Source organism: Alosa pseudoharengus, unplaced genomic scaffold (genome assembly GCF_046254945.1).
Source record: "Alosa pseudoharengus isolate Yale_2024_CS ecotype anadromous, Long Island Sound unplaced genomic scaffold, YU_APseudo_1.1 YU_APseudo_1.1_scf_14, whole genome shotgun sequence".
Lineage (NCBI taxonomy): Eukaryota > Metazoa > Chordata > Actinopteri > Clupeiformes > Clupeidae > Alosa > Alosa pseudoharengus.
The window spans coordinates 39,906,850-39,933,216 of NW_027468609.1; the positions used below are offsets into that span (position 1 = coordinate 39,906,850).

General features: G+C 40.6%; 1 protein-coding gene across 1 annotated transcript in view; it reads left to right on the forward strand.

Moving 5' to 3' along the window:
* Positions 1–26,367, forward strand: part of ap3b1a (adaptor related protein complex 3 subunit beta 1a) — a 231,454-nt gene that overhangs the window by 177,575 nt on the left and 27,512 nt on the right. Inside the window, exons 20-23 of the mRNA XM_076284918.1 lie at positions 778–934; positions 1,215–1,263; positions 1,458–1,561; positions 4,479–4,701. Coding sequence (XP_076141033.1) covers positions 778–934; positions 1,215–1,263; positions 1,458–1,561; positions 4,479–4,701 — 533 coding nt within the window. The remainder of the gene's footprint in view (positions 1–777; positions 935–1,214; positions 1,264–1,457; positions 1,562–4,478; positions 4,702–26,367) is intronic.

Consider the following 26,367-nt stretch of genomic DNA (forward strand, 5'->3'; position numbering starts at 1 on the left):
ATCAACAGCCTAATGGAAATAAAACAATATTATACAAACCATAATGCATAAGAAGCCTCTTAAACGACCCAAAACTACCACAGGAACGGAGAGCACTGGTCGACATAACAGACGCTCATCAGAAGGCCGCAGTGGGCGGTTGGGGATGTATGCCTTGATTATTGAATTAAAATAACTAGGAGCAGATCCAGTCAGTGTCCTTTAGGCCAAAGTGAGAGATTTAAATTTAATTCTGGCTACTATAGGGAGCCAATGGAGAGTAACTAGGAGAGGAGTTACATCTGTCCTCTTTGGATGATTGAAGACCAGGCGTGCTCCAGCATTCTGAATCAGCTGTAATGATCTTATTACACAATGTCCTATGGTTATGGGCTTACCGCCAGCTGAATTACAATAGTCCAGCTTGGAGATGACCATGGTTTGAACAAGAAGTTGTGTGGAATCTTGTCAGATAAGGCCTGGTCTTCCTAATGTTGTAAAGCATAAACTGACATGATTTTGCAATAGAAGCTACATGCTCAGAGAAGTTAAGTCCTCCTGCCTGCGATCATCTCGCCAAAGGCATTACAGGAAAGGAAAAAATAACATGTTGTGATGGGCTTTGACGACTTCCTCTTCCTCTCTTACATAAGACTCAAGTTACCTCACTATGTCATGGGAGATCTGAATAATCTGACTTCATATCCCCCTAGCTTATTCTGCACACAGAAAACCCACAGTTGTCCTCACATGCAGATTTTCTCCAATGATAAACAAAGTAGATGTGCTCTCCCTCAGTGACTCAGATGAAGAAAATGATTGTGCCAAGGTTGGTGTTTCCTCCCCAACACACTCCTCAGAAGACAGTTCTTCAAGCTCCAGTGATGACAGCACATCTCACTCTGAGTCTGATTCTGGAGGGCACCAGGAAAAGTGGAGCAAGGCCAAACCCAAGGTAGGAAGTGGGGTGCGTGCCATGAGTATATTACAGGGAGAAGCAGAATTACCTCCTTACAATTCTGATTTAGAAGCCCAAGGGTGTAACATTTAGCGGAATTTTCACTTCCGCACTTGGGTTAGGAGAGCTAACATTATTTGGAAAAAATAATTGTGTAGTCACCCTCTTCCATGTGTTTTTGTCAATACTGTTACTTTTTAGTTTAGTTTTACCTCTATGTAAAAAAACTCACTCATTTGCCATTAATTTTCTACTCTATGTGCCCTTTTGTCTTTAGGTGGTGCAAAAAGCAAAAAATGAGATCACTCTGTTGGATCTGGATGACTGTGAGTTGAATCAGTGGCTAGTCTACTGTACAACTTTGAAATTTGACTTGAGTTGTAAGACATGTAATTTATGAAGTTTAAAACTGTGTCACCTACATTCCAAATTATTGTGTCATCACATAGTCTGTAACAGCACACGTTAACATCCGGGAGAGAGAGGTTTGTTAAAAGTGTAATTATTTTTTTTTTAATAGTCTCCCCTGATCCACGGATATCCACAAAGTCCTGTGTGCTCTCTCCAAGCTTGCTGTCAGATTTGGATGGGCTCTCTCTGTCCAGTTCCCCTTCTATTGTACAGGTCAGAATGCTCATTTGTATGTTGATTTGGTGGATGTTTAATCTGTTCCTACAGTGTGTTCCTTTAACTATTTGAGCCAGGTCACCTTTTTGTCTACCTGCCTGTTCTCATTATCTCATGCAATCTCCTCTGGCATTTTACCATCCAGTAATTTCCAGTAATGCCATTATTTTTTACGTGGTGCATTTTATTGTGAGACATAGGCCTACTTTTTGTTTGGAACGGCATTTACGTTTGGACTGTGATTATATTGCTAAATATCGGGACTGATGACCAATGAAATCTGTGGGATATTTGATGGTTGGGGTAAGTTTCATGTACTGTAGTTGAAAGAGTGTCGGGATTTCCATCCGCTTATTGCGAGATAAGGCATCCGCTTCCATTCATTCATGGAACGTGTGCTGTGCTGTAATGGAAACCTTATTCCGTATAGTGTTAATTTCGTCAGACGAGACGAGGAAATATGTTCATCAACAACCTTTTTTTTCATGACTAAGACGAGACGATGACGAGACGGCAGTAATGTCCTGAAACACTGACTAAGACTATCTTAAGATGCATTATTGTTGAGGAAAAATGTTTTGCATGAAATAAAAACTGAGATAAAATCTCGTCTACAAAATAAGAAGACAGAATATCTAGCTGTTACATTTTCAAAATATTCTGAATGAGTTCATACGCAACAGCTTTCCTGTAGGCTAGTCTACGTGCTGTTGCTGCAACCCTGTGGCTGCAACACGAAACTACATGGAACAAGAACACTGGAGATTTCTGCCAGAGTTAGCAAGCTACCTAAGCTTTATGCCACAATGCTACATACCCAGAAGTTGAAGCTTCTCTCAAACAAATTAACATCCCCCAGAATGTCCAAGCAAAAATGTTCATCATGATGCAAAGTTTGCTAGCAAGTAAGCTAATATGGAAAGTTCGCTAGCAAGTTAGCTATGGCTAAGATGGAGTTTGTTTGGGGAATGTGTTGCGTTTGGGCGCATATCGCCATCTAGCGTGGCAGAGTAAAACATTAATACTTGGGTCTACGACAGTGTTTCTCAAACCTTTTCAGACGAAGGACCACTTAACTAACCCTAGCTAAAAAAAAAAAAAAAAGATTAGACCTACTTCAACAGTATATTAGTGTACACAATAGTCCTACTCACTGAACTACCTTGCTTATTGTCTTTGCACTTTGCTTATTGTGTCAGAGGATTCATACTATATGATTTAAACTGGCATATCTTACATAGACAGTGTTGCAGAACTGTTTGGATTTACATACAAGTTGGTTCAATATTGCAAACAACTCATCTATATTATATTTTACCACGTCTGCTCGCGGACCACTTGGGATGGCTTGCGGACCACCAGTGGTCCCTGGACCACACTTTGAGAAACACTGGTCTACGAATATCATGACAGTGGTCCAGTCAAATCTTTTACTGTCTATGGTCAAATCCCAGCCAAGCTATAACTGTAGCTCGACTTACCTGTGCGTGTAAACTTACAGACTGACAAAAAATCAGAATAATTATAACAGACGAGTAGCCCTTTGGACACACAATATTGTTGGAAAATTGAGATGTGTGAAACACTATTTGACTCAAATGGTAATCAGAAATAATTTTAATATGTGTGTGTGTATATATATATATAATATTTAATAATTTTATGAAAAAAAGACTTAAGATGTTTTGACTAAAACTGACTAAGACTAAGATACCTTACGTTTTAGTCAACTAAAAGTCTCGTCATTTTAGTCTAGTTTTAGTCAAAAGAAAACTAGACTAACAAAAATGATATTTGAATGACTAAATATGACAAAGACTAAAAAGGACATTTCGTCACAAGACTAAGACTAAATTAAAAATAGGTGACAAAATTAACACTAATTCCGTATAGCCAAAGAGGTCTACGATAGCCTAAATTTAGTTATTTTTTTAATTATGCTTGATTTACTTTTTATAAAATTCGTAGGCTGATGCCTGGCAGCAACAATTGTGTTTAAATTTAGGTTACTGCTTCAGCCTCTGGCAAGCTCAGAAGGGGGCGGCAAACGACTGGCTTGAGAGAGACTGGCTTGAGAGAGACGTGTTGGAGACTCATGGTGTGGGACAATAACTTTTCATTGACAACAATATTAAACCAACCCAACAATATAAAATATTAAGAAGAGCTCTTTTATGAGTTAAATGGAAACAAAATTATTACTGGCCTTTATTTGTCCAAATCTGAGGCCCAGCTTTAAATAGAATCCCAGCCATTATTTAAGGATTTAGGTATGTAGGTGTGTTTCAGGCATAGTGTAAGCACTAAACTCTGACTGAAAGTGCACAGAACTTGCATTTGAGAACTCAGAACTCGCTCTCTCGCGGCTGTAGACGGTAATGGTTCATGTTTGGTTCATGTCAGTTAATATGAATTAACATTTAAAAACATGTTCAATTAAATATTTTTTCATATATAAGTCACACCTGACTATAAGTCGCAGGACCAGCCAAACTATGAAAAAAAGTGTGACTTATAGTCCGGAAAATACGATACTGAAGTATAAAATATGGTGCATGATACTACATAGGCTAAATAACACAACCAAAATCCAAAGTATACTTCTTCCACCCAAGGCTTTTTAGGATGCAGGTCACTCTGCCATGACATTGTTGCTAAAGTCTCTCCTGTCCATCATACGGTGCATTTAGTGAAGCCTAGGCCCACATGAGAACTTCTGTGACAATTGGCCAAAGTAGAGCTGTTTTTATTTTTATTATTTTCACAAACAATTATACAGTTACATTAAATCATCTTCTGGGCAGTTTTTTCACTTAATATGACCACGATTACAGGCTAGAAATTGCATTTTTCCCATTTATCCCTGTGATTAGATGTGCCCAGCACAGTTTATGTCCTGTCTGTGATTCCACAGGTGAGCTCCCAGGCCTTTGTTCCTATGAAGTCCCATGAACTCCTCCATCGAATGACTGGGAAAGGTTTGGCTGCCCAGTACCATTTTTCCCGGCAGCCTTCCATCTATGGAAATGGCATGGTGGCAGTACAGCTTAATTTCACCAACACTAGTGAGCGAACACTGGAGCATATTCACATTGGAGAGAAAAGTGGACAGAATATTCATGGCTTCAACAATATTGGTGAGTTTAATGTTACATGTGCCCATGTGTATCATGACCCTGTGCTTTACATGGATGGAAAAGCTGTCAAAGTGATAAAGGAACTTACCTTTGATAACAAGCTGTCTTATTCCACACATTAGTTTAAGAAATAGATGTCTCTTTGTTTCAATCTCTTTTCAAAAGTACCCCCGCTGCCTAAATTAATTATTTTTTTAAAGAAGACGTAAGTAATGGAAGGGGGGAAATTACTTAGAATTTAAAATCGGGAACTAAGGAACAAGTAATGTCAAAAACATTGTCTCCCTAAAACAATGATAGTCTCATTACCTTTAGCGATTACTACTTTTTGGGAGCGGACGCACCAAGCAATACACGGGTCAAAAGTGTAGGCGCAGACGCCGACCTTGCTGGTTTTTCCTTTACTAAAAAGTCTCCGACAAAGAAGCCGCCTCTGAATCTGCAGGTCAACTGCTTTGACAAATGACTTCCATTACAGAAGACCTCAAGGACTTTAAAAAAAGATATATAGTCAGCAATTTCAGAGATGAAGGGAGAATTGAAAGCAGACCTACAGGAAGAGCTAGCAACATTTAAACAGGATCTTAACCTGAAGCTAACAGAGCTCGGCACGTCCCTTCAGACCCAAGGCTAAGCTATCTGAAATGCAGGAGCGTGTCTCTGAACTGGAGGAGAATAGCGTTATTACTAAACAGTCCCTAGTGTTCCTGTTTAAGAGACGACGACTGCAGGATAAGGTGACGGCGATGTAATATTCGGATCTATGGTGTGCCCGAAGATACCGAACGAGACTCATGACCAAGTATCTAGACCAGCTTCAGACTGACAAGCTCTTGCTACCAGAAGGAATGGCCCTACAAATTCAAACTCCATACACAAAAATTTGAGTTCATTGGGCCAACGGTACGGAGATGTACAAAGACGCACAGGAGGCGATAGCAGAGCTGAGTGCGAGAGGAAGTGACCAAGCAAAGAGAAGATCCCGGATTCAGCTTGGAGAGAAATATAAGGAACACTTTCCAATGGCAACGAGAAAACACCAGAGGGAAAGGTAATCTCGAGGCGAGAACAAGAGAGAAACTGCAGGATTTTCTGGGGATATGGTTCCCCTCTTTTTTGGAAGTTACTGTACTTCTGTTGTTCATTGTTTTTTTTTCTGCTGCTATGTGAGTTTAAAGTGGGGGAAATAAACATGTTAGAATGTGAAGAAAATACACCGCTGAGGAGAGGTATTTTTGTGTCTTGTAGACAATATAGGCTAGACATAGAATCAAACCCTACTATGAATTGATACTTGAATTTCCCCTAGGGATCAATAAAGTATATCTATCTATCTATCTATCTGTCTATCTATGGTCAATGTAATTTCCTTAAATGTCAATGGGCTTCTCAGCCCTGGTAAACGTAACAAAATTCTCTCAAAACTTAAGAAAGATAGCATTGATATGGCTTTCTTGCAAAGAAACCCATATGACCGAAATAGACCACCAAAAGCTTAAAAGGTATGGTTTCAAACATGTTTTCTCATCCTCTAATGCAGGGATTCCCAAACTGTGGTACGCGTACCCCCGGTGGTACACGAGCTGCCACTAGGGGGTACGCGAGATGAAAAGGGCAATGGCGGAAAGGAGTTAAAAATGATTAATTAATTAATACTCTAATTAATTCATAAATAATACATAATTTCGAATCCGGTTATAATGATATGGAAACGTGAAATTAAAGGAAATAATTTGTAAACTCTATAATAGGGTATGTTTTCATTAAAAAATAAGCTACACACAATAGGCTACACGTGATTTCCTGCGGGCAGCCAGAATATCTGGCGCGTTAGTTTCGTTGAAGTATAGGCTAGGTAGAAGGCTGTGTAAACATGGAAAACTGGCTAAAAACAGGGACACTGTCCAAAAGGCCTAATTAAAGCGATCGAAGAGGAGAAGCGAGAGAAACAGAGCAGGACACAGGTAACGATGGAATGGGATGGGGGGCAGACTAATGAAGGTGGAGATAGAGCGCAGGGGGATAAAAGAAAGAACGAGACAGAAAAGACTGCGCGAAGAAAACGAAAGTATGATGAGGCATATAGCCCTAGGCTTCACGTGGATTGGGAGACAGACTGCCCAAAGCCACAGTGCGTGGTCTGCAGTGAGATGCTACCTAACCATTCTAATGTGGTTCTCCACACTGTTTTTTTTAACGTGAGTTGTACATTTTGATTATGTTATCATGTAGGGCGGCTAATTAAACAACGATGCCTGGAATGCGTCAATAGAGTGAGTTACTTTTTTATGTGTTGGATGGTGGGGGTACACGAGCCGAGTCAGGATGTAGAAGGTGGTCCGCGGGGAAAAAAGTTTGGGAACCGCTGCTCTAATGGATCTAACCATAATGGAGGGGTAGCCATTTTGATCTCTGGAAGGGTGACGTACAAACTCCTATCTACAATTAAAGACAGGGAAGGCAGATTCATACTAATTAAAGGAACACGCCACCCAAAATCAGTAGTGATATATGTTCTTACCGTAACTTTCACGAGTTGAGTCGTACCTCTCCCGCGTCGGTAGGTGCACTCAAACGCTCTGTCGCGCGGCGCGAATGTGTTAGCATGTTGCTATGCTAGCGGGCTCTGCCGTGGCCATAGAGAGAGGCACATAGCAGTATTCAAACACCTCCACGTTTTACCTACTTAAATACAGTTGCACGAGTAGTTGATGAAAAATGTTAGGGCACACAACATGAAATGTGACGATTTTCCAGGCGAATAAACAGGAGAACTACAATGTGTGGCGCAATAGCACTTGGGAGTACTTCGACCTAGCGTGGTAATATTATTAACACCTAATTGTAGATCCTATCCACCACAGAGTTTAGAATCCATGCTGGATCGACCCTCAGGCTCTCCCTCCCCTCTGAGCGAGAGAGAGGCACACACACTAGAGATGCGCTGATGGGCTATTATTTCAACCATAACTGCATAGCAAAACTTATCATCCATCAGCCATCCATCAGCACCAAAGTTTTTTGACCAATTTTCAAAATCGCGCCCGCCCACCATCCGTTGGTTGTTTTAATGTAGGCTATATGGGTGATGCAGCGCTGCTGACGTGAGGCTAGAAAGCCCTTGCCTGTTCTAGAAAGACTGATCTAATGCAGCAAATAGGCTATATTAAAAGGCTAAAGTCGTACATTGGCTAGGCCTATCCCCAGAATATCAGCAGCAAACTCAGTCTCTGTCGCGCAAAACAGTCTCCAAATAAAACGCACATCGGCATGTTGCCTATTCTGCCAGCTTGTGACAATTATATCGTCCAAAATGCTTGATTGCATTGCGTTCTCCACATTTTTAGCTAAATTTTCATGTACCACATCAGCATTTTTGTTCAGTGAATCTTTTGTAAATTGCTTTACAATTACCGTCGGGCCCTTGTCAGCAGACTTCGGCTTGCCTCTGCCACTATTCACTCCTTGTCTTCCGATGTCATTTCTGAGTCATCTACAGATGTTTACACACATTCACCTCCCTAAATAGAACCAACTTGACGTTGACTTCAACCTGTGTTATATCCTAGATGAGACTGCCTGGGTTATTTTGTTTAGATATTAGCCTAGGATATAATAATTGTAGCCTACCATTCAGGGAATAGGCATTTAAAAGAGAGAAAGAGTGATATGACTCAGAAATGACATCGGGCGATGGCAGTGCGAGATGTTCAGAACGTAAGAGCTAAAACTTCTACAAACTCAATAACATCCACAGCGGAAAAAGAAGGTAAGAAAAATAGTCGGAAAACTTAGATGTGTAAGGCAAGCAAGCAAGTTTGGCGGTTGTTACTAAAAATGTGAACATGCACGTTGCACTGTTGTGCGGTGGACTTTCAGAATTAGGCTAATGGAGTCGGAGTTTCTTTAATATCGAGGCGTCATATTTGTCCGATGGCCTGCTATAAAATGAATTGCGATGTCTGTCTGAAAAAGACGCGCTCACGCAGTCAAAATGAATGGGAGTCTTCAGAACAGGCTTGTCAGTCAACCTGACATAACAGTGTGTAAAGTAGCCTATAATGTGAATGACTTGTTATTTTATCAAGGATTTCTATCTTTTTGCAAAAAATAAAGTACAATAGGCATTAATTAGTAGGCCAGGAGCATGCTGAAAATATGTGGCAAATTGCGTTTTTTATTACAATGATAAAATTGTAAAAGGACGTGACCGAAGCTGAGGCAAGCCAGGCAATAGGCCTATAGGCCCGACGGTAATTGTAAAGCAATTTACAAAAGATTCACTGAACAAAAATGCTGATGTGGTACATGAAAAATTTGCTAAAAATGTGGAGAATGCAATCAAGCATTTTGGACGATATAATCGTCACAAGCTGGCAGAATAGGCAACATGCCGATGTGCGTTTTATTTGGAGACTGTTTTGCGCGACAGAGACTGAGTTTGCTGCTGATATTCTGGGGATAGGCCTAGCCAATGTACGACTTTAGCCTTTTAATATATTTGCTGCATTAGATCAGTCTTTCTAGAACAGGCAAGGGCTTTCTAGCCTCACGTCAGCAGCGCTGCATCACCCATATAGCCTACATTAAAACAACCAACGGATGGTGGGCGGGCGCGGTTTTGAAAATTGGTCAACAAACTTCGGTGCTGATGGATGGCTGATGGATGATAAGTTTTGCTATGCAGTTATGGTTGAAATAATAGCCCATCAGCGCATCTCTAGTGTGTGTGCCTCTCTCTAGCTCAGAGGGGAGGGAGAGGCTGAGGGTCGATCCAGCATGGATTCTAAACTCTGTGGTGGATAGGATCTACAATTAGGTGTTAATAATATTACCACGCTAGGTCGAAGTACTCCCAAGTGCTATTGCGCCACACATTGTAGTTCTCCTGTTTATTCGCCTGGAAAATCGTCACGTTTCATGTTGTGTGCCTTAACATTTTTCATCAACTACTCGTGCAACTGTATTTAAGTAGGTAAAACGTGGAGGTGTTTGAATACTGCTATGTGCCTCTCTCTATGGCCACGGCAGAGCCCGCTAGCATAGCAACATGCTAACACATTCGTGCCGCGCGACAGAGCGTTTGAGTGCACCTACCGACGCGGGAGAGGTACGACTCAACTCGTGAAAGTTACGGTAACAACATATATCACTACTGATTTTGGGTGGCGTGTTCCTTTAAGGGAAAAGTTAATGGGAATTAATAATAATAATAATAATAATAATACATTTTATTTGTTACATAGCGCCTTTCAAAGCACCCAAGGTCGCTTTACAGAGTAAACACAGTAAAAAATAATAATAACTAGAATTGCGGTTCCGAGGAACTGCAAGAGTGGGTTTGATCAGGGGCATGGAACTCGGCCTTATCCAAGGATTCCAACGGTACCTCATTTATGAAAATCGGACATACGGGTCAAAAGTTACATGCACACACCTTCATATACACAGACAGCCCAGCCCAGCCCATTATAGCTCTGCCAGGTGGCTTAGAACTCTTCCAGGTGCAAGCTTAAGCAATTAGAGCTGTGATGTCACAATCGAATTAGAATCCTTGAACATTCCGCCATTCATTTCAATGGGGCCGAAAAACGCAGAAAAACGGGAATACCGCGAAAACGACAAGGGCCAGCGACACGAAATTAACAAGCAAGTTACACCGGTTCGGGCCTGAATTTTTGGAGTTCGAACCGCGTCGATAGCTCAAACGGTCTAGGAGCAGTAGTTCGGCCAAAAAGTGGGTGAAAAGGAATAATAAATAAAGTAAACTTAAGAAGAACAATAGTGGGCTTGCTCCGCAAGCCCACAGCATGGCTTTCAGCCATGCTGTGGTCTTGCTGGATCAAACCCACTAATAATAATAATAACTAGAATTGCGGTTCCGAGGAACTGCAAGAGTGGGTTTGATCAGGGGCATGGAACTCGGCCTTATCCAAGGATTCCAACGGTACCTCATTTATGAAAATCGGACATACGGGTCAAAAGTTACATGCACACACCTTCATATACACAGACAGCCCAACAGACAGCTTTTAACATGTCTGTTGTTTACTAGTTTATGTAAATCACATAACACATGAACTGTTCATACTACTGATAGCCCATTACTGTACACAATAATACTGTGCCCATTCATTAACATATATTCAACATCAGGCGTCTTGTTTACACATTTAAACCATATTTGCACTTCGAATTTCGCTTCCAAACTGTAATAACTACATCTACAAAGTCTAAAGAAGATAACCATGTAGTCTGTTCATAGATAAGATCAATTTTGACAGAACTACAGACTTCGTGTAAGTAGCCTAGTAGTCCTACATAAAAGGCTCCATATTCACTTCATTGCAAAATCGCGGTTGGTCTGTTTACACACTAAAACCATATTTACACATTTACGCTTTCAGCCATGCTGTGGTCTTGCTGGATCAAACCCACTAATAAGAAAACTTAAGAAGAACAATAGTGGGCTTGCTGGATCAAACCCACTAATAATAATAATAATAATAATAATAATAATAATAAGCTTTATTTGTATAGCACCTTTCATACACAGAATGCAGCTCAAAGTGCTTTACATTTGGAGCATGTAACACAATAATAGTCAGTCAGTCATTATCAATCACTTTCACTTTTCTTCATTGCTGTGGCTGTTTACGATCCAATCAGCAACATATCAGAAATATAGAAAATAACATGTAACACAGTTATTAGAGAAGAGTCAGTCATTCCCCTTTGTTGCTGTGGCCGTTTATCATCCAATCAGCAACATATCAGAAATACTATTATACTACTATGGATATATAAAGGCTTTGCTGACAAATGCCTAGGCTGACAAATGCTTAGGCCCCGTTGATGCGGACTCCAAGCAGCCAGCCTTAGCTTGTTCTTAGCATATGTCGCAATTATTTGACTTTATACACAGACATTCAAGACTGGCAGCCTTAACCCTTTACCCCCCACAAGCACGCCATATGGCAACTGTGGCAAGGAAAAACTCCCATATTCCAGGAAGAAACTTTGAGCAGAACCTGACTTAATAGGAGGAGCCCATCTGCTTCTGGCTGGCTGCGCCCTCCAATGGCAGCAGATGTAGAATAATCTGAAAAAGTAGTCTACAGGATAAGATGAGTTAACTAAAGGATTTCCTATACAGGTATGTTTTCACATCTTTTTAAAAAAATATTTACTGAACTCGCCTGCTTGATGTACAGAGGCAGGGTGTTCCATAGTTTTGGGGCATAATGGATAAAAGCTTCTCCACTTTGCTTGTGGAGCACTTTGGGTACAATTAAAAGATTAGAATTAGATGATCTAAGTTTCCTTTGTGGTTGATAAGATATTAAAAGCTCAGAGATATATGAAGGTGCTATGCCATTTAGAGCTTTGTAAGTAATTAACATAACCTTAAAATCAATTCTATAGGAAACGGGGAGCCAGTGCAGTTCAGCCAACACAGGGGTGATGTGTTCTCTCTTCTTGGTCTTAGTTAAAAGTCTAGCCGCATTGTGGGTGCCAATTTCTTTAGATGTTTTTTGGGAAGACCAAAAAGTGCATTGTAGTGCTGGGCGGTATACCGGTTCACACCGTATACCGGTGTATATTTTCGTTATGATATTAATTTTTAATATACCGCCATACCGGTGTATTTGATTACACAACGTTTGGAACGCTGCACCGCTCGACAGTGTTTCAGACGGGACTTTTTTCACACGCACGCATGGTGCCACTGCGAGGCATAGTGAGGGTAAACACAAAACACCATAAGTTTTTCCCCTGATGTTTGACCCTTAAGGCTTAATTTCTCCTTAGGTAAGGGGTTTATTTAAGGGTGTTGCACAGAATACCTTAAATTGTTTCTTTAGTTAAGGAAAAACGTTAAGGGATACTGCATTGAAAGGGATTTACCGTCACGAAAATTCTATTGAGATTGTTCAACAGCTGTAACTAGCTGGCTAGTAGGTGATGTCGTTAGTTAGCAACCCACCGAACACTGAAGTTTAATGATCTTATCATTCATCTCACCTTAAGAATATTCGCAGAAATTATCCAGGTAGCAAGTAAAGCATGTTATAGACATGAACTGAGCAGTACTAGCTGGCTAGTTAGAAATTATCCTGACTGTCATCACTGCACCAAAACGAACTTTTTTGTTAATGTTTTGCCTAGCGAACCGAAGCTCATGGCAGGCTAACAGACATCCACATCCACATGAAGTTAACGTTAGCCTACCACTAACGTCATGCAAACCACACAATAACAATAAGGCATGTTTCTGATAGGCCTATTTGACAGAGTAAGCAGAGAGGTTTTATTTTAAATTGTATAATTTTCAAAAAAGTATAATTATTGCAAGTTGCACTACTTTTTGTATTGGTTTTATACAAGATGTTTGTGAAATATGCACAGTAAAAGTTCTGTATTTTGACTGCAATTGTCTTTGCATTCTGTCTGATGCATTAGAATCATGAGTGGCTCTTTGTAAACTGCATAATTTTCTGGGGCCATGCAAAACTGCATTATCACTAGTGTGGAGTTATTCTACATCATGACAGTAAAATAGACCATCCTTAGTCAATGTACTGCAGCAATTCCTCTTTCAACCTGTAGAAAATGCTGTGAACATCTGATCATGCATGGAAAAAAAATACCGTCATATACCGTGAAACCGTAAGAATTTTGAAAAATACCGTGATATACATTTTTGGTCATACCGACCAGCACTAGTGCATTGCAGTAGTCTAACCTGCTAGTGATAAAAGCATGAATTCGTTTTTCTACATCTTGTTGAGTTAAAAAGGGCTGCACTTTGGCAATGTTGCACAAGACAAGACAAAAGATGCCGGACGGAGCGGCGTACCCGAGACACATAGCGGTTGAGATACAAGACAGACAACAAACAAACATGAAAACAGAAAAATGAAAGAAAGAAAAAGTCCAACTCAGTCCAATGGTAATGATAGTGCATATCTGTGTCTTCAAGACAACCCAGAGGATTGAACGTTTTACGTTAACGTTAACGTTAGGCCTTGTATAGGCTGCAGTCTTGATAACTGGAAGCAGTCTGAAATCGGGGGAGATCTTGCAGATCAGCAACTCGGTGGACTGTTGACAGCGACAGTTTGTTGTTCCATGAGAATGCAGAGTTCTTCATCGTTACGGTAACATTAACGTTAGTCTGCTCAATCCAGACCCCAGGCAGTTGGCACAGCAGCTCGCAGGTCAGCAACAGCTCGGCGGCTGCAGCAGATCTTTCGCAGAGTAGCCTAACCTTGGTCCAGCTGTCCCAAGAAATCCCCTCGACCAAGTGCAGCACCGCTCACGGATAGATGGAAGGATAGAGGCCCAGCTAGCCATATCAAGCTCCCAATGGACAATGGAGTAAATTACTTTACTCTATATAATGTATACATCCCCCCAGGCTCAAATTCAGATTTTCGCCAAAAAATACTAGACAGGGCAGTGACTGAGTCACAGAGAATCTTGTTATGTGGGGGTGATTTCAACATTACTTTGAACCTGTCTCTGGATTCCTCAAACACCCGAACTTCTCAGCCCAAGAAGTTAACCAAAAAGATTACTAGTATCATTTTAGAGGTGGGCTTGGTGGATGTATGGAGGTTATACAATCCTTCAATCAGGGACTACACCCATTTCTCATCTCCCCATTGTTCCTATTCTAGAATTGACTACTTTCTTATATTTGGGAGGGATGTTGGTAGAGTGCAAAGTTGTCATATTGGTACTATTGATTAGGGCTGAAACGATTCTTCGAGTTACTCGATTACAAAAATTGCTCGAGGCAAAAACTCTGCCTCGAAGCCTCGTTAAATTCCTATGACGCGCACTATACGTGCAGGGAATCTGATTGTTCCACACGGACAGTTGTTCAGGAAGCACACCACTAGCGTGTTTTAGTTTTAGTTGCCGCAATGTAGTGCTGGGCGGTATGACCAAAAATGTATATCACGGTATTTTTCATAATTCTTAGTTTCACGGTATATGATAATATTTTTTTTTTCATGCATAATCAGATGTTGACAGCATTTTCTACAGGTTGAGAGGAATTGCTGCAGTACATTGACTAAGGATGGTCTATTTTACTGTCATGATGTAGAATAACTCCACACTAGTGGTAATGCAGTTTTGCATGGCCCCAGAAAATGATGCTGTTTACTAAGAGCCACTCATGATTCTAATGAAGAATCTAATCAGAATGCAAAAACAATTGCAGTCAAAATACAGAACTTTTACTGTGCAAATGTCACAAACATCTTGTATAAAACCAATACTAAAAGTAGTGCAACTTGCAATAATTATACTTTTTTGAAAATTATACAATTTAAAATAAAACCTCTCTGCTAATATGCTTACTCTGTCAAATAGGACTATCAGAAACATGCCTTATTGTTATTGTGTGGTTTACATGATGTTTACATTTGAATTGTTAGTGGTAGGCTAACGTTAACTTGATGTGTATGTGTGACAAGAAAATGGCTTCAAAAGGCCCCACCAACTGTAGATGACTGGATTGATGTTGTGTATGATATTTATAATATGGAGAGAATTACTTTCACACTGAGAAATCAATATGACAAATTTAATGAAAATTGGTTAAGTTGGGTTTATTATGTGTCAGCAACAGAGCTAGTGAGCAGAGCGCGAGCGAGGAGCGGAGCGGATAGAATTTTGTTGGAGCGCGGAGCGCTTTTTTATTCATAGGCCGGAGCGGCCGTTCTATCCCTCTCCATTTTCGCTCCAATATCGCTCACGCCACGAATGCGAGGCATGCCCAAATCCACCATGAGCTCACGTCTTCATAGTGTAACCAAGACCGCTACAATTAAAAACTAACATATTGACCATAATTGTAACGGATTAGGCATAGCCAGAGTCTCGTCTAAGAAAACCTTTAATAGGCTAACATTCAGAGTCAGGGGAGAGAATACAGATCACGGAAACAGCGCACACTAGGCATATCAAACACAAACACACACACTATACATACAGGGGTGGATGCAGCCCCCCACACAAAAAAGGATCACACACGAGGAATACCTAAAAGGGTAACACGCTACACTAAAACACGGACATTAAAACAGTAAAGTAAAGGCATTAACACACACAAACAACCCCAGAGTTCTCCCCCATATCCCAGAATGCATTGTCCCAGAGTCCGTAGCACATAGGACTAGTCCAGCATGCCGACTTTACAATAAGTTTGTTGGGGATGAAGCCGCTAAATACTTTAGAAAGGAAACTGAAAGTCATAGGGCTTACAAGCGTACTATTCCTACAAAACAACTAGATACTAACAATGTAGAGCAAGAACAACTATGTGGTGACACTGTTTCAGTGAGATTTATTTTGGAATTTAAGAAGACACATTTCGCGGAAACATGAGTGTGCTACGGAGAGCAAAGAAAAACGTGAGCAATTTGAATAGCCTACAGTGGGCAGTGCTTCGACTTGGCCAGCTTCACTCGCGGTCCGCGCGCGGGATCACACGGTATCACGCGACTTTAATTTGTATTTTTTCAGTGACGCTGCAACGACGCTGCAACAACCCAAACAACCGGTAGATGTCTCAAGTGAGCAGGGTGTCTCGGGTGAAATGGAGCCTGGAAAACCCTACACAGACTTCACTACAGACTTTAGCAGACTGGTTTAGAAATAATTTAATAGCCAGAAATATGCCTGCCCTGCCCTAATAAAGAAATATTTGGTTAACTGCGAGTGAATCCCGTTTGCAGCCGTACAAGAAACGCAGGACAAATTAAACATTCTGGTTTTCTCTGAGTGCAACGATGATAGACAGACATCATTTGGACAAAATATAGAGCATATTAACCTCCGTTGCTCAGCCAAATGCCTTCCTGTTACGTCCTGTTATCACGGAGTTAGAGGCGATAAACGATTTTTGATGGTCACAAGTTTACTTCATTAGCGGTTTATTTTTTTGATTATTAAATAGTGTGTTTTTCATTTAAAGGTTTGACTTCGTGCTTATTCAGTAGAGAATTTAGTGCTCTTCCCAATCCCAGACGTTCACATTGCATGTTTGTTTGTAATGGATGCAACCGCGAGAGAGCCTATGCGTTTGACGGCAATGAGTTGTTAACAGACCCAGGACATATAGCCCAGCAGCAATCTAGGGACAGTTAGTTATTATGAGCGCCGCGCAGCGAAGCGGCGTCAAGGATTCCCGGGACACTGAAAGACCGGGGTACACGAAACTTGGTGGGCATGTAACCCCACATGGATAGCATGGAACCATCGTTTTTCGTTTTGATCTGTAGCCCCCCCCGCTGGACTGGACCCCCGAAAGGAGGGTAGGGCAGACACAGTTTTCTGTGAATATCTCGAGAACCGTAGGGTTTAGGAGGACCATTTTTTTTTGTATGTTGATCTCAAGGGGCCATGTCAACCCATTCCATAACCACTCATTTAATGTATAGCGCCACCTAGTTAAACACAAAAAAGTAAAAATGAGGTGTTGTAATCGCAGGTATCTGTGACCTAACATAGTCAAAACTGCACGAAATTGGAAGTGTAGGATCATTATGACACCCTCTGTATGCACGCCAAGTTTTGTGGAATTCCGTTCATGGGGGGCCACACAATAAATTAATTTATGTTACTATACACCAACTGGCCTGTAGGTGGCCGGAGAAAGTTTTCTGTGAATATCTCGAGAACCGTAGGGCCTAGGAGGTCCACCTTTTTTATGTATGTTGGTCTTAAGGGGGCATGTCAACCCATCCCATTACCACTTATTTCATGTATAGCGCCACCTAGTTAAAAATTTTCATCTCAATATCTCTGGCTGACAAGGTCAAAACTGCACGAAATTAAAAGTGTAGGGTCATTATGACACCCTCTGAATGCATGCCAAGTTTTGTGTACTTTCGTTCATGGGGGGCCTTACAATAAAATAATGTATGTGTACATTTAGTGACGTACACCAACAAGGATTCCCGGGACACTGAAAGACCGGGGTACACAAAACTTGGTGGGCATGTAACCCCACATGGATAGCATGGAACCGTGGTTTTTAGTTTTGATCTGTAGCCCCCCCGCTGGACTGGACCCCCCGAAAGGAGGGTAGGGCAGACACAGTTCTCTGTGAATATCTTGAGAACTGTAGGGACTAGGATGACCATTTTTTGCGTATGTTTGCCTCCAGGGGTCATGTTAACCCATTTCATGTGCACACATGTGCACAAACAGATATACACACACACACACACACATACATTCACAGTAATCATACGTATGACACATACTCACACAGTAGACATATGTACGCTTGCATGCACAGGCACATACGCAGGCACACACACAAGCACGCACACACACACACACACACACACACACACACACACACCTACACCCACACACACACACACAAACATAACATAAACATGTACATGCACACAATTCAAGAATTTCTCAGAATTATGAACAGGCAGGGTGGAGGTGGGGTTGTATAAAATGAATTTTACATGCGAAATCTATTAACTAATCATGTTTTGGTACTTGTTGTCTAGCAGATACCAGTGAGAATTGAGTGTGGATAATGCAATTTAGTGAGACAGTTAGAATCATATAGGCCTTTCAGCGTGATTTATTTTTGTGGAGAAAATGTGCTGGACTGGGCAGCGGTCATATTTTGTATCGTTCTGCGGTACATCTAGTTTATTGAAGGGGCCATCGGAGGAATTTTGAGTGCTTCAGTCAAAAGTTGCATGACCCTCCCTTGCCTGCTAGAAATTGTTCAATGACCCTCCGACAGAATTGTTTAAAAAGACATGACCCTCCCCTGCCAATTGTATTTTTGCTTGCATGCTACCACATACACTTTTCAAATGTGTTGCGCCTGTTTGCACAATTTCACAAATAATCATATGTGATTAATAATATGACAAATAATCCCTGTGCACGGGGACCGAAACAATGCATGCCAACTTTTTCCGTGTTTGTCACATATTTAACTTTCCCCCGCTGTCTTGCCGTTTTAATGTTTTCCCGTAGAATATCCCATATTTTAATAATCTCATAACAAACCTGCCATCGGGCCTGTCTCTGTGTTGCCCTGTTGCTACCCCTTGCCCTTCCAACGAAACATATGTCTTTAAATCATCGTTTCCCTTGCTTTAAGGCGAACCTAGAGTGATGTTAACCTATTTAAGTTTAACGGCGTGATTGTCGTGAGAGCACGGTTCATTGGCGCTTGGCGGCCTTATGTCTACGTGCGCACCTGAGGCTACTCAGCTACTAGAAAAAGAATTTCCCCTGTTTGTATGTTCACTCCAAGTTGGCCTACCATAACTTACCAACTCTGCACTGTAGACCCTAACTGGCTATTTATATTTTTCTGTGAAATAAGCAAATGTATTTGTTCAACTTTATGAAGCAGAATTACACACTAGGCTACTTGGAACATAACACATTTGACAAAGGACAGATGTATGTTATAGTGACAATATTAACTTTCAGTGTTTTACGATGTCTTTGTCATGGGGAAGTGTTTTTCCCCATGCATTTATTCTAGGCTACTGTCAGTGACTGCCGTGAGAGAAGCGGGTTCTGTGTTTCGTTCATGTCAGTGACTGACGCGAGAGAAGCGGGGTCTGTGTTGTGTTGTGTTGCGTTGCGTTAATTTATTTTCAATTGGGCATGCCGTCGTCCACAGCTCTTCAGTTCTGACAAAGCCGAAATGACTCCTTTTGAAACAATGAGTGCGCGCGTTTGTATGGTTATATTGCTTGACAGGGGGATCCCAAGCAGCTTTCAGCCATAAGGCTACTTTGAGAACATTTCCTAATTCACCCGACACTAATATTCAAAATGTTGAAAACTATTTCGGCATAGCCTATAAGCAGTTTAATTAAATGTAATGTTAGTTGTTAGTAACAAATGGGCTACTTGGTGAGGCTTGGCCTCACAGATGCGCTCGTGCCTTAGATGGCAAGAAAAATCTTCACGATATAGGCCTATTAACTGACCACCCGATTCACGTTGACTGGGGGGCAGGGGGGGCCATCAGACATTTGTGCCCAGTTAATCCGGCCCTGCCCCCAACAAATCACACCTTCCCACCAGCTGTGACCGCTTAAAAGAAGTCGAGAGGACTCCTAACTCACAGACCTATTCATGAACCGGTTTTGTGGCATTTCGCCTGTTTTGAAATCCTATGCGGCTACAGGAGCTTCCAATCGTGAGGAAGCAATTTTGCATTGTAGGCATAACTAACATGCAATAACGCCACCAACAACAACCAAAACTAGGCTACTCATTGTCAACATGTAAATTAAATGTAACATTATTGTGAATCAAATTAAAATGTTCTCTTTTGCAAACGTAGGCATAGGCATAGTAACAGATTAATTTAATAATGTTACAAAGATACTACATCAATCCGTATGTTTCATTAGGCTACTAGGCTATTTGTTTTGCCTAGTTATGCAGCCCGTTACGCAGCAGTTATCAGTCCCCTGTCCAAGAGTTCGAATCTGGGTTAAGCCCATATTTTGAGAAATGCTGAATAGACGACAACCAATTTCAATTCTTCAACACGGTCACCGTTAGACTAGAGGGGAGAAAGAATGGGAAAAGATCTGGGCACAGTTCTTCTAGAGCTTCGTGCCAAGTAATAAGCGTTGAGTCGAGATGTTTGTGTGAATGAATCGAAGCGTATAGGCCATAGTGTGACATGCGTAAACCAATGGTGTAGAGATGACGCCACAGGGTTTTATTTAAGAGAGCCTACGTTTGTATGTAGTAGGGGTGTAACGGTACACAGAAGTCACGGTTCGGTTCATACCTCGGTTCGGATATCACGGTTCGGTACGAGTTCGGTACAATGGAGGGAAAAGCAAAACAAAAATGCAGAAAGCATTTTTTTTGTACATGTCTCAGGCTGTTCCACCTAGTGTCATACAGTCTCTTCCCTGAGCTATCTGCAACAGCCTGAAGTGTGTAAGATGTAGGTTAAACAGTACAATAAGTACCCAGACTCCATCTGTAACTTGTAAACAAAATAAGACAATCAGCTATAAAACTGAAAATAGGCCTACAGCATCTCTTATTTCTGAAAGTGCAAATTACATAGAAAAATGATTTTTAAAAATCCACTTAAGCAAGACCTTCAACATCTGTGTTTACCTTTTTTGAAAACGAAATTGCTCCTTTCATTTCATAAACAGACTACAACTAGAAGTCACGTGACTTTGCCCTTTGACATTAACTCACCGTAGCATGGTTTGTTTATTAGGTTAGCGTTGTCACTTTATTTTACTGTCTATGCACTACCAGCTCCTCATGTGAAAAGTTACAAGTTACCCCAACATAAAGGTAATTACCACGCGATTTACATAGCTTTCTGTCATTACGAAATCATTTAATTTAAGCCATAGGTTTTGGCCCTATTTGTATGTGTATCCAAAGGCTGCTGAAGCGCAGGGGAAGTTTTTTCCCCCTCGTTTCAGTGATTGGTAGCCTACATCATCTGGGTGATGGCTTCAAATATGTGTAGCATTTTTTCCACTCACATACCCAACAACTGCTGAACAACGCGACACACAGTTTCATCTTATCCACCACTCTTTCGCCTGTACTAACATTACTGTAACTGAAGTTCTCAAACTTGCGATCTTAAAGAGACCAGCGGATCCTCTAACTCTTGTGGGTCTAACCTTAGTGCTGCTAATGACTGACGGACTCGACCGACGACCTGACAAAAAAAACAATAGGCGCCAATCAGAGCTTCAGAGCTAAGGCGAGGCTACAGATTAGCGTTAGGTGTCGCTAAAGAACTCCCGTAACTCTCGCTACTTAACAGTAATTGCGCATGACATTAATTAATCCGCACACGAGTTTTATGTATTTTTATACTGTGTATTCTCTGTGTAAATTCATGCACCGAACAGTGACGCCCGTACCGTTTCGTTCAATACGAATACATGAACTGTTACACCCCTAGTATGTAGGCAATTTATATTCACAATACTTAGGCCTACTAAAATAAATAGTATTTTATTTGTATTGGTTGTTTAGAGTAAAAAAAATCGGTCGGTCTTAACGCAAGTTTACAACCGGCAAGTCGGTCGGACTAAAAGTGGAAATTGACAGGGTCGGTCGGGTTACGGCAAACGGAAATATTTTTAAGGATGGCCTGGCAGTGTTTTTTTGCGCGATTGCAGAAGTCAGCCAAATATGAATGTAATTCTGCGGCATAAAGCAGATGTATTTGTTTATTGTACAGAAAAATAAAAATGACATGTCAAGCAGTCAATTGACTACATTGCAGTCAAGAAGTAGGGCAAATTAATTTACGAAACCAAAACGTGGGTCATAGTTGTCTAAGCCTCTATTGCGTAGCCTGTTAAAAACGTCACCAGAAAATCGGCAACAACATTGTTTTCTGCAGAAGCCTACCCAAGGCTACAGATTAATTCTGAACAGTTATTTCTCTACTGGCTCAATTATCACACAAGACACTGTTTGCGTAGTTGCGTAGTTGCGTTACACCCAACACTGACAATAATGTAGACAGCAAATTTCGTAGATTATTTCTCCCTCCTTTAAATTGGAGCGAGCGTGGAGTGATTTCACTGGAGCGGGAGGATTTTGAAGTGGAGCGGGGAGCGAGTGGCCTGACGTGAATTTGAGCGGAGGAGCGGCCGAGTGAACAGCCACCTGAGCGAGGAGCGGGTTATTCGCACCGCTCAGCTCTGCTCACCAGCTCTGGTCAGCAATAAGACTTGACTTTGTGTAATTAAAGTACTGCACGTTTCTGCTCCTCCTGGTGCGGTTTTGATAACTACTGGAACTGGATATGACGAGTCCTTAGTACATTAAGAGATGTATAAATGGAAGCTCCCCTGGTTCATTGTTGTATCTGTTTTTTTAGTTTTTTTGTCTTATTTTGGTTGTGTTTTGTTTTTGTCTTGTTGTTCTGTCCCATGAGGCAGAGTTGTGCTGTAAACTGAAAAATCTTAATAAACAGTAAATTACAAAAAAAAAAGAAATAGATGTTTCAAAGCTTTGGATATTATAAACGTTTTTTCTTTTTTTTTTTCAAAAACCAAATCATCGTCTAATCTATACTGTACAGACCATGGGAGCATGGTTAACCAATAAAAAAACTCACCTAGCTAAAAATGTTATCCAATCAGCTAACAAGTATTTTTGCCCCTTCCCAAGAGTTCTCCAACGGAAAGTTCCCAGATGGATTGCTTCACATTTGCTCGGCATATATCCATCTGGGAACTTTCCGTTGGAGAACTCTTGGGAAGGGGCAAAAATACTTGTGTCAGGTGTCAGGCGGAGTCAGGTTACCATAAGACAGCGGTTTTATGGAAAAAAATGTAATGAGGTGTCATCACATAAAGTTCTGGAATTTTGATGTTTTAATAATAATGTTTTAATTGTTCAAATAAAATGCAAACAAATTACAATGCAAATTGTGTATGTATTATGAAATTGTGCGCTCAATTTACAACAATTAAAATGAGAGCACAATTTAGTAAAATGAGCGCACTATTTAGTAAAACGTGCGCGCAATTGTGCACACGTTTTACTAAATAGTGTGCACGTTTTACTAAATTGTGTGCACGTTTTACTAAATCGTGTGCACGTTTTACTAAATCGTGTGCACGATTTACTAAATTGAGAGCACAATTTAGTAAAATAAGGGCACAATTTAGTAAAATGAGCCCACGCTTTCTGGATATATACCAAAAAATACCTTGCAATGACTCCTCTAGGGCTCCGTATATACCTGCCGACATTTAGCTTTTAAAAAATCGGGTTCTGGGTTGCCAGGTTTTATGACAACAGGATTGAAATTGAAAGTAAGTCATTGTGTTGGCTATGTGTAGGGTGCATATCATACCCAATTTGGCAACCTGGGAAATGTCAGACTAACAGAAAAAATGAATACATCCGTGATTTTAAAATTAAGTTTGATGGTCATGCAATATTCTGGGAGTTTCCCCGGGAGAAATAACAAAACGGGTGGGCGCCGGGAGATGACCTTGAAATACGGGAGAAACTAGGGAAAACGGGAGTGTTGGCAGTTATGGGTTATGCGTTATACCTAACAAACATTCATGCTTAAAGGGATACTCCACCAAAACAAAATAGCCTTACACTTCGGCGGTAGTGTCCATGGGCATCCTACAGATAAACCGATAAACCCTAGGTAGTTTTTACTTTGAAGTAGCCTTTCAATTAAGGAGCGAGGGACATTATAACAATCCTTTTGAACAATGCACCTGGCGTCTGATCACTTATTCCGCTGTCAAACTAGGAAAAGTGAACTAGACACCATATGCTTCAGATCATGCGTCTTAGGTTATCAATATAGGGCCCTGAAGGTAACAAATTGAACACTTAAATGAGATCTGGAGGTTATGTGTTCTTTGAGAAATTGTCAACATGTTAGATACTAATACTTTTAAATGTGACCATTTTTGAACACTTAATAAATCTTTCTTGAAGGATTATAAAACCAAGCATACATGTTCTATCTTGCATCCCATAACACCGAAACTATCCATCAGCTGTTCAGTGAAATATTAAACAGATTTCTCTAAAAAAAAAATATATATATATATATATGTCTGTTAAATGTGCTAGCTGCATTATGTGCAACATTTGTGACTTATTTGTAATTTTTATCAACACAAAATACTGGCAGTCTGATGTAGTAGTCACTACCGAAACACTACCGTCACTACCGAACATGTGCCGTCACAACCGAAACATGGGATGTTTTGTTAAAAAAAGATTATATCTAATCATCTGACAAGATAACAGGGTGGTGTTTGGTTAAATATATATTTATAGTAATACATCCTTAAATTTGAAAACGGTATGTGATCAACTTTATGCGTTTTACAAAGAAATATTGTTTTTAAAATGCAATTAATCTCATAAATGACCTTTATTTTGTGTTAAAAAATATTATTGTTATCAGTTGAATCATGGAAATGCTTTAAGAAAATTCTAAAAAATATATTTAGAAGGTATATGTAAAGAAATTCCTGATAGGTTATCATAAAACTTCTTATTTTGTTAATTTTTATTGTGTTTCGGTAGTGACACATTTTGGGAGAAGGAAAACATTCCAAAACTGTACAAAAAGACAATATGAAATTAAAATGTCCAATTATTAGAAATGTGTATCTTAGATGTTATACAATGCATGTGAATGAAAAGTTTTGGGGGAAAAAGACACTTTTTTCAAAATGTTTCAACCTCTGAATTTGCACGAATTCGGTAGAATGGCCCATATACTCTTTTGATCCCGTGAGGGAAATTTGGTCTCTGCTTTTATCCCAATCCGTGAATTAGTGAAACACACACAGCACACAGTGTACACACAGTGAGGTGAAGCACACACTAATCCCGGCGCATATACTTCAACAATGCAGTTTATTAACCAAAGTCCTTACAGGCAAGTCCCCCCATTCGGCAGCCATCTTGGCAACACGCTTTGGGTAGTTTCTGGGCAACTATTTTCTGTATTCAAGTGAGGGGGGGGGTAAATAAAGGAGGTCATATTGACTTTAAAAGGTACATCAGGCAAATCTGTGTCTAAATCTGACTGAACAACACTAAAATAAATAAAAATGCAGTTGCCTAACCCTAACCCTAGCACCTTCCAGGCAGCACTGCCTTGAAGACAACGTTGGGTCCTTAAAAAACCAAGAAACCAATTATATGGTGATTTAAAACATATGTCTGGTTTTCTGTATATTTATTTTCTCATTTGGCACATGACGTTTCGACCTTGCGGTCTTCCTCAGATTCACTAGCAAACACAGGCTTCGTACATGATCTAAATCACCTGTCTAAAGGGATGGAGTCAACTCAGTGATTCATTAACCCTTGCAGGTACAGCATGCAAGCTTGTGGCGTGACTAAAGCCAAATAAAAACATTAGATAGAACCTTAAACTTTGTACAATAACACAAGCAGATGTCTAAAATAAACTCAACAAAAGTAGTGTGCGAACTTTTTTCCTAAAAAACTTGACTCTTTTTGTTCAGCGCATGGGATGTGTCTCCTTGGAACTGGTTTTCTGTATATCCAGTATTCTGGAATATTAATGAACATTTTTTTCTGGTCAAAAAAAGTCTAGTGTAACCTCTGATACAGGCATAATGCGCCAAAACAACTGGAACTCCTTCATAGGTGTGCAAATATCTACACTACCGCTCTGAGGCTGATTATCCGTTCGCACGGCTTCTCATACCACTATTATGCGGACGACACACAGCTCTATCTGTCATTTCCACCTGATGACCCCTTGGTCTCTGCACGGATCTCTGATTGCCTCTCAGACATATCTACATGGATGAAGGCATACCACCTCCAGCTAAACCTCTCAAAAACTGAACTGCTGGTCCTTCCAGCTAAACCTATTTTACATCATCAAATCAACATCAAAATTGACTCCATGTCTGTTGCACCTACAAGGGCTGCAAGAAATGTAGGAGTCCTGCTCGATAACCAACTAACCACCTCCGATTATGTTACCTCGGTCGCCCGGTCGTGCTGTTTTGCACTCTACAACATACGGAAAATCAGGCCTATCCGGACTCAATACTGTATACTACCCAACTTCTAGTACAGGCCATAGTCATCTCACGACTT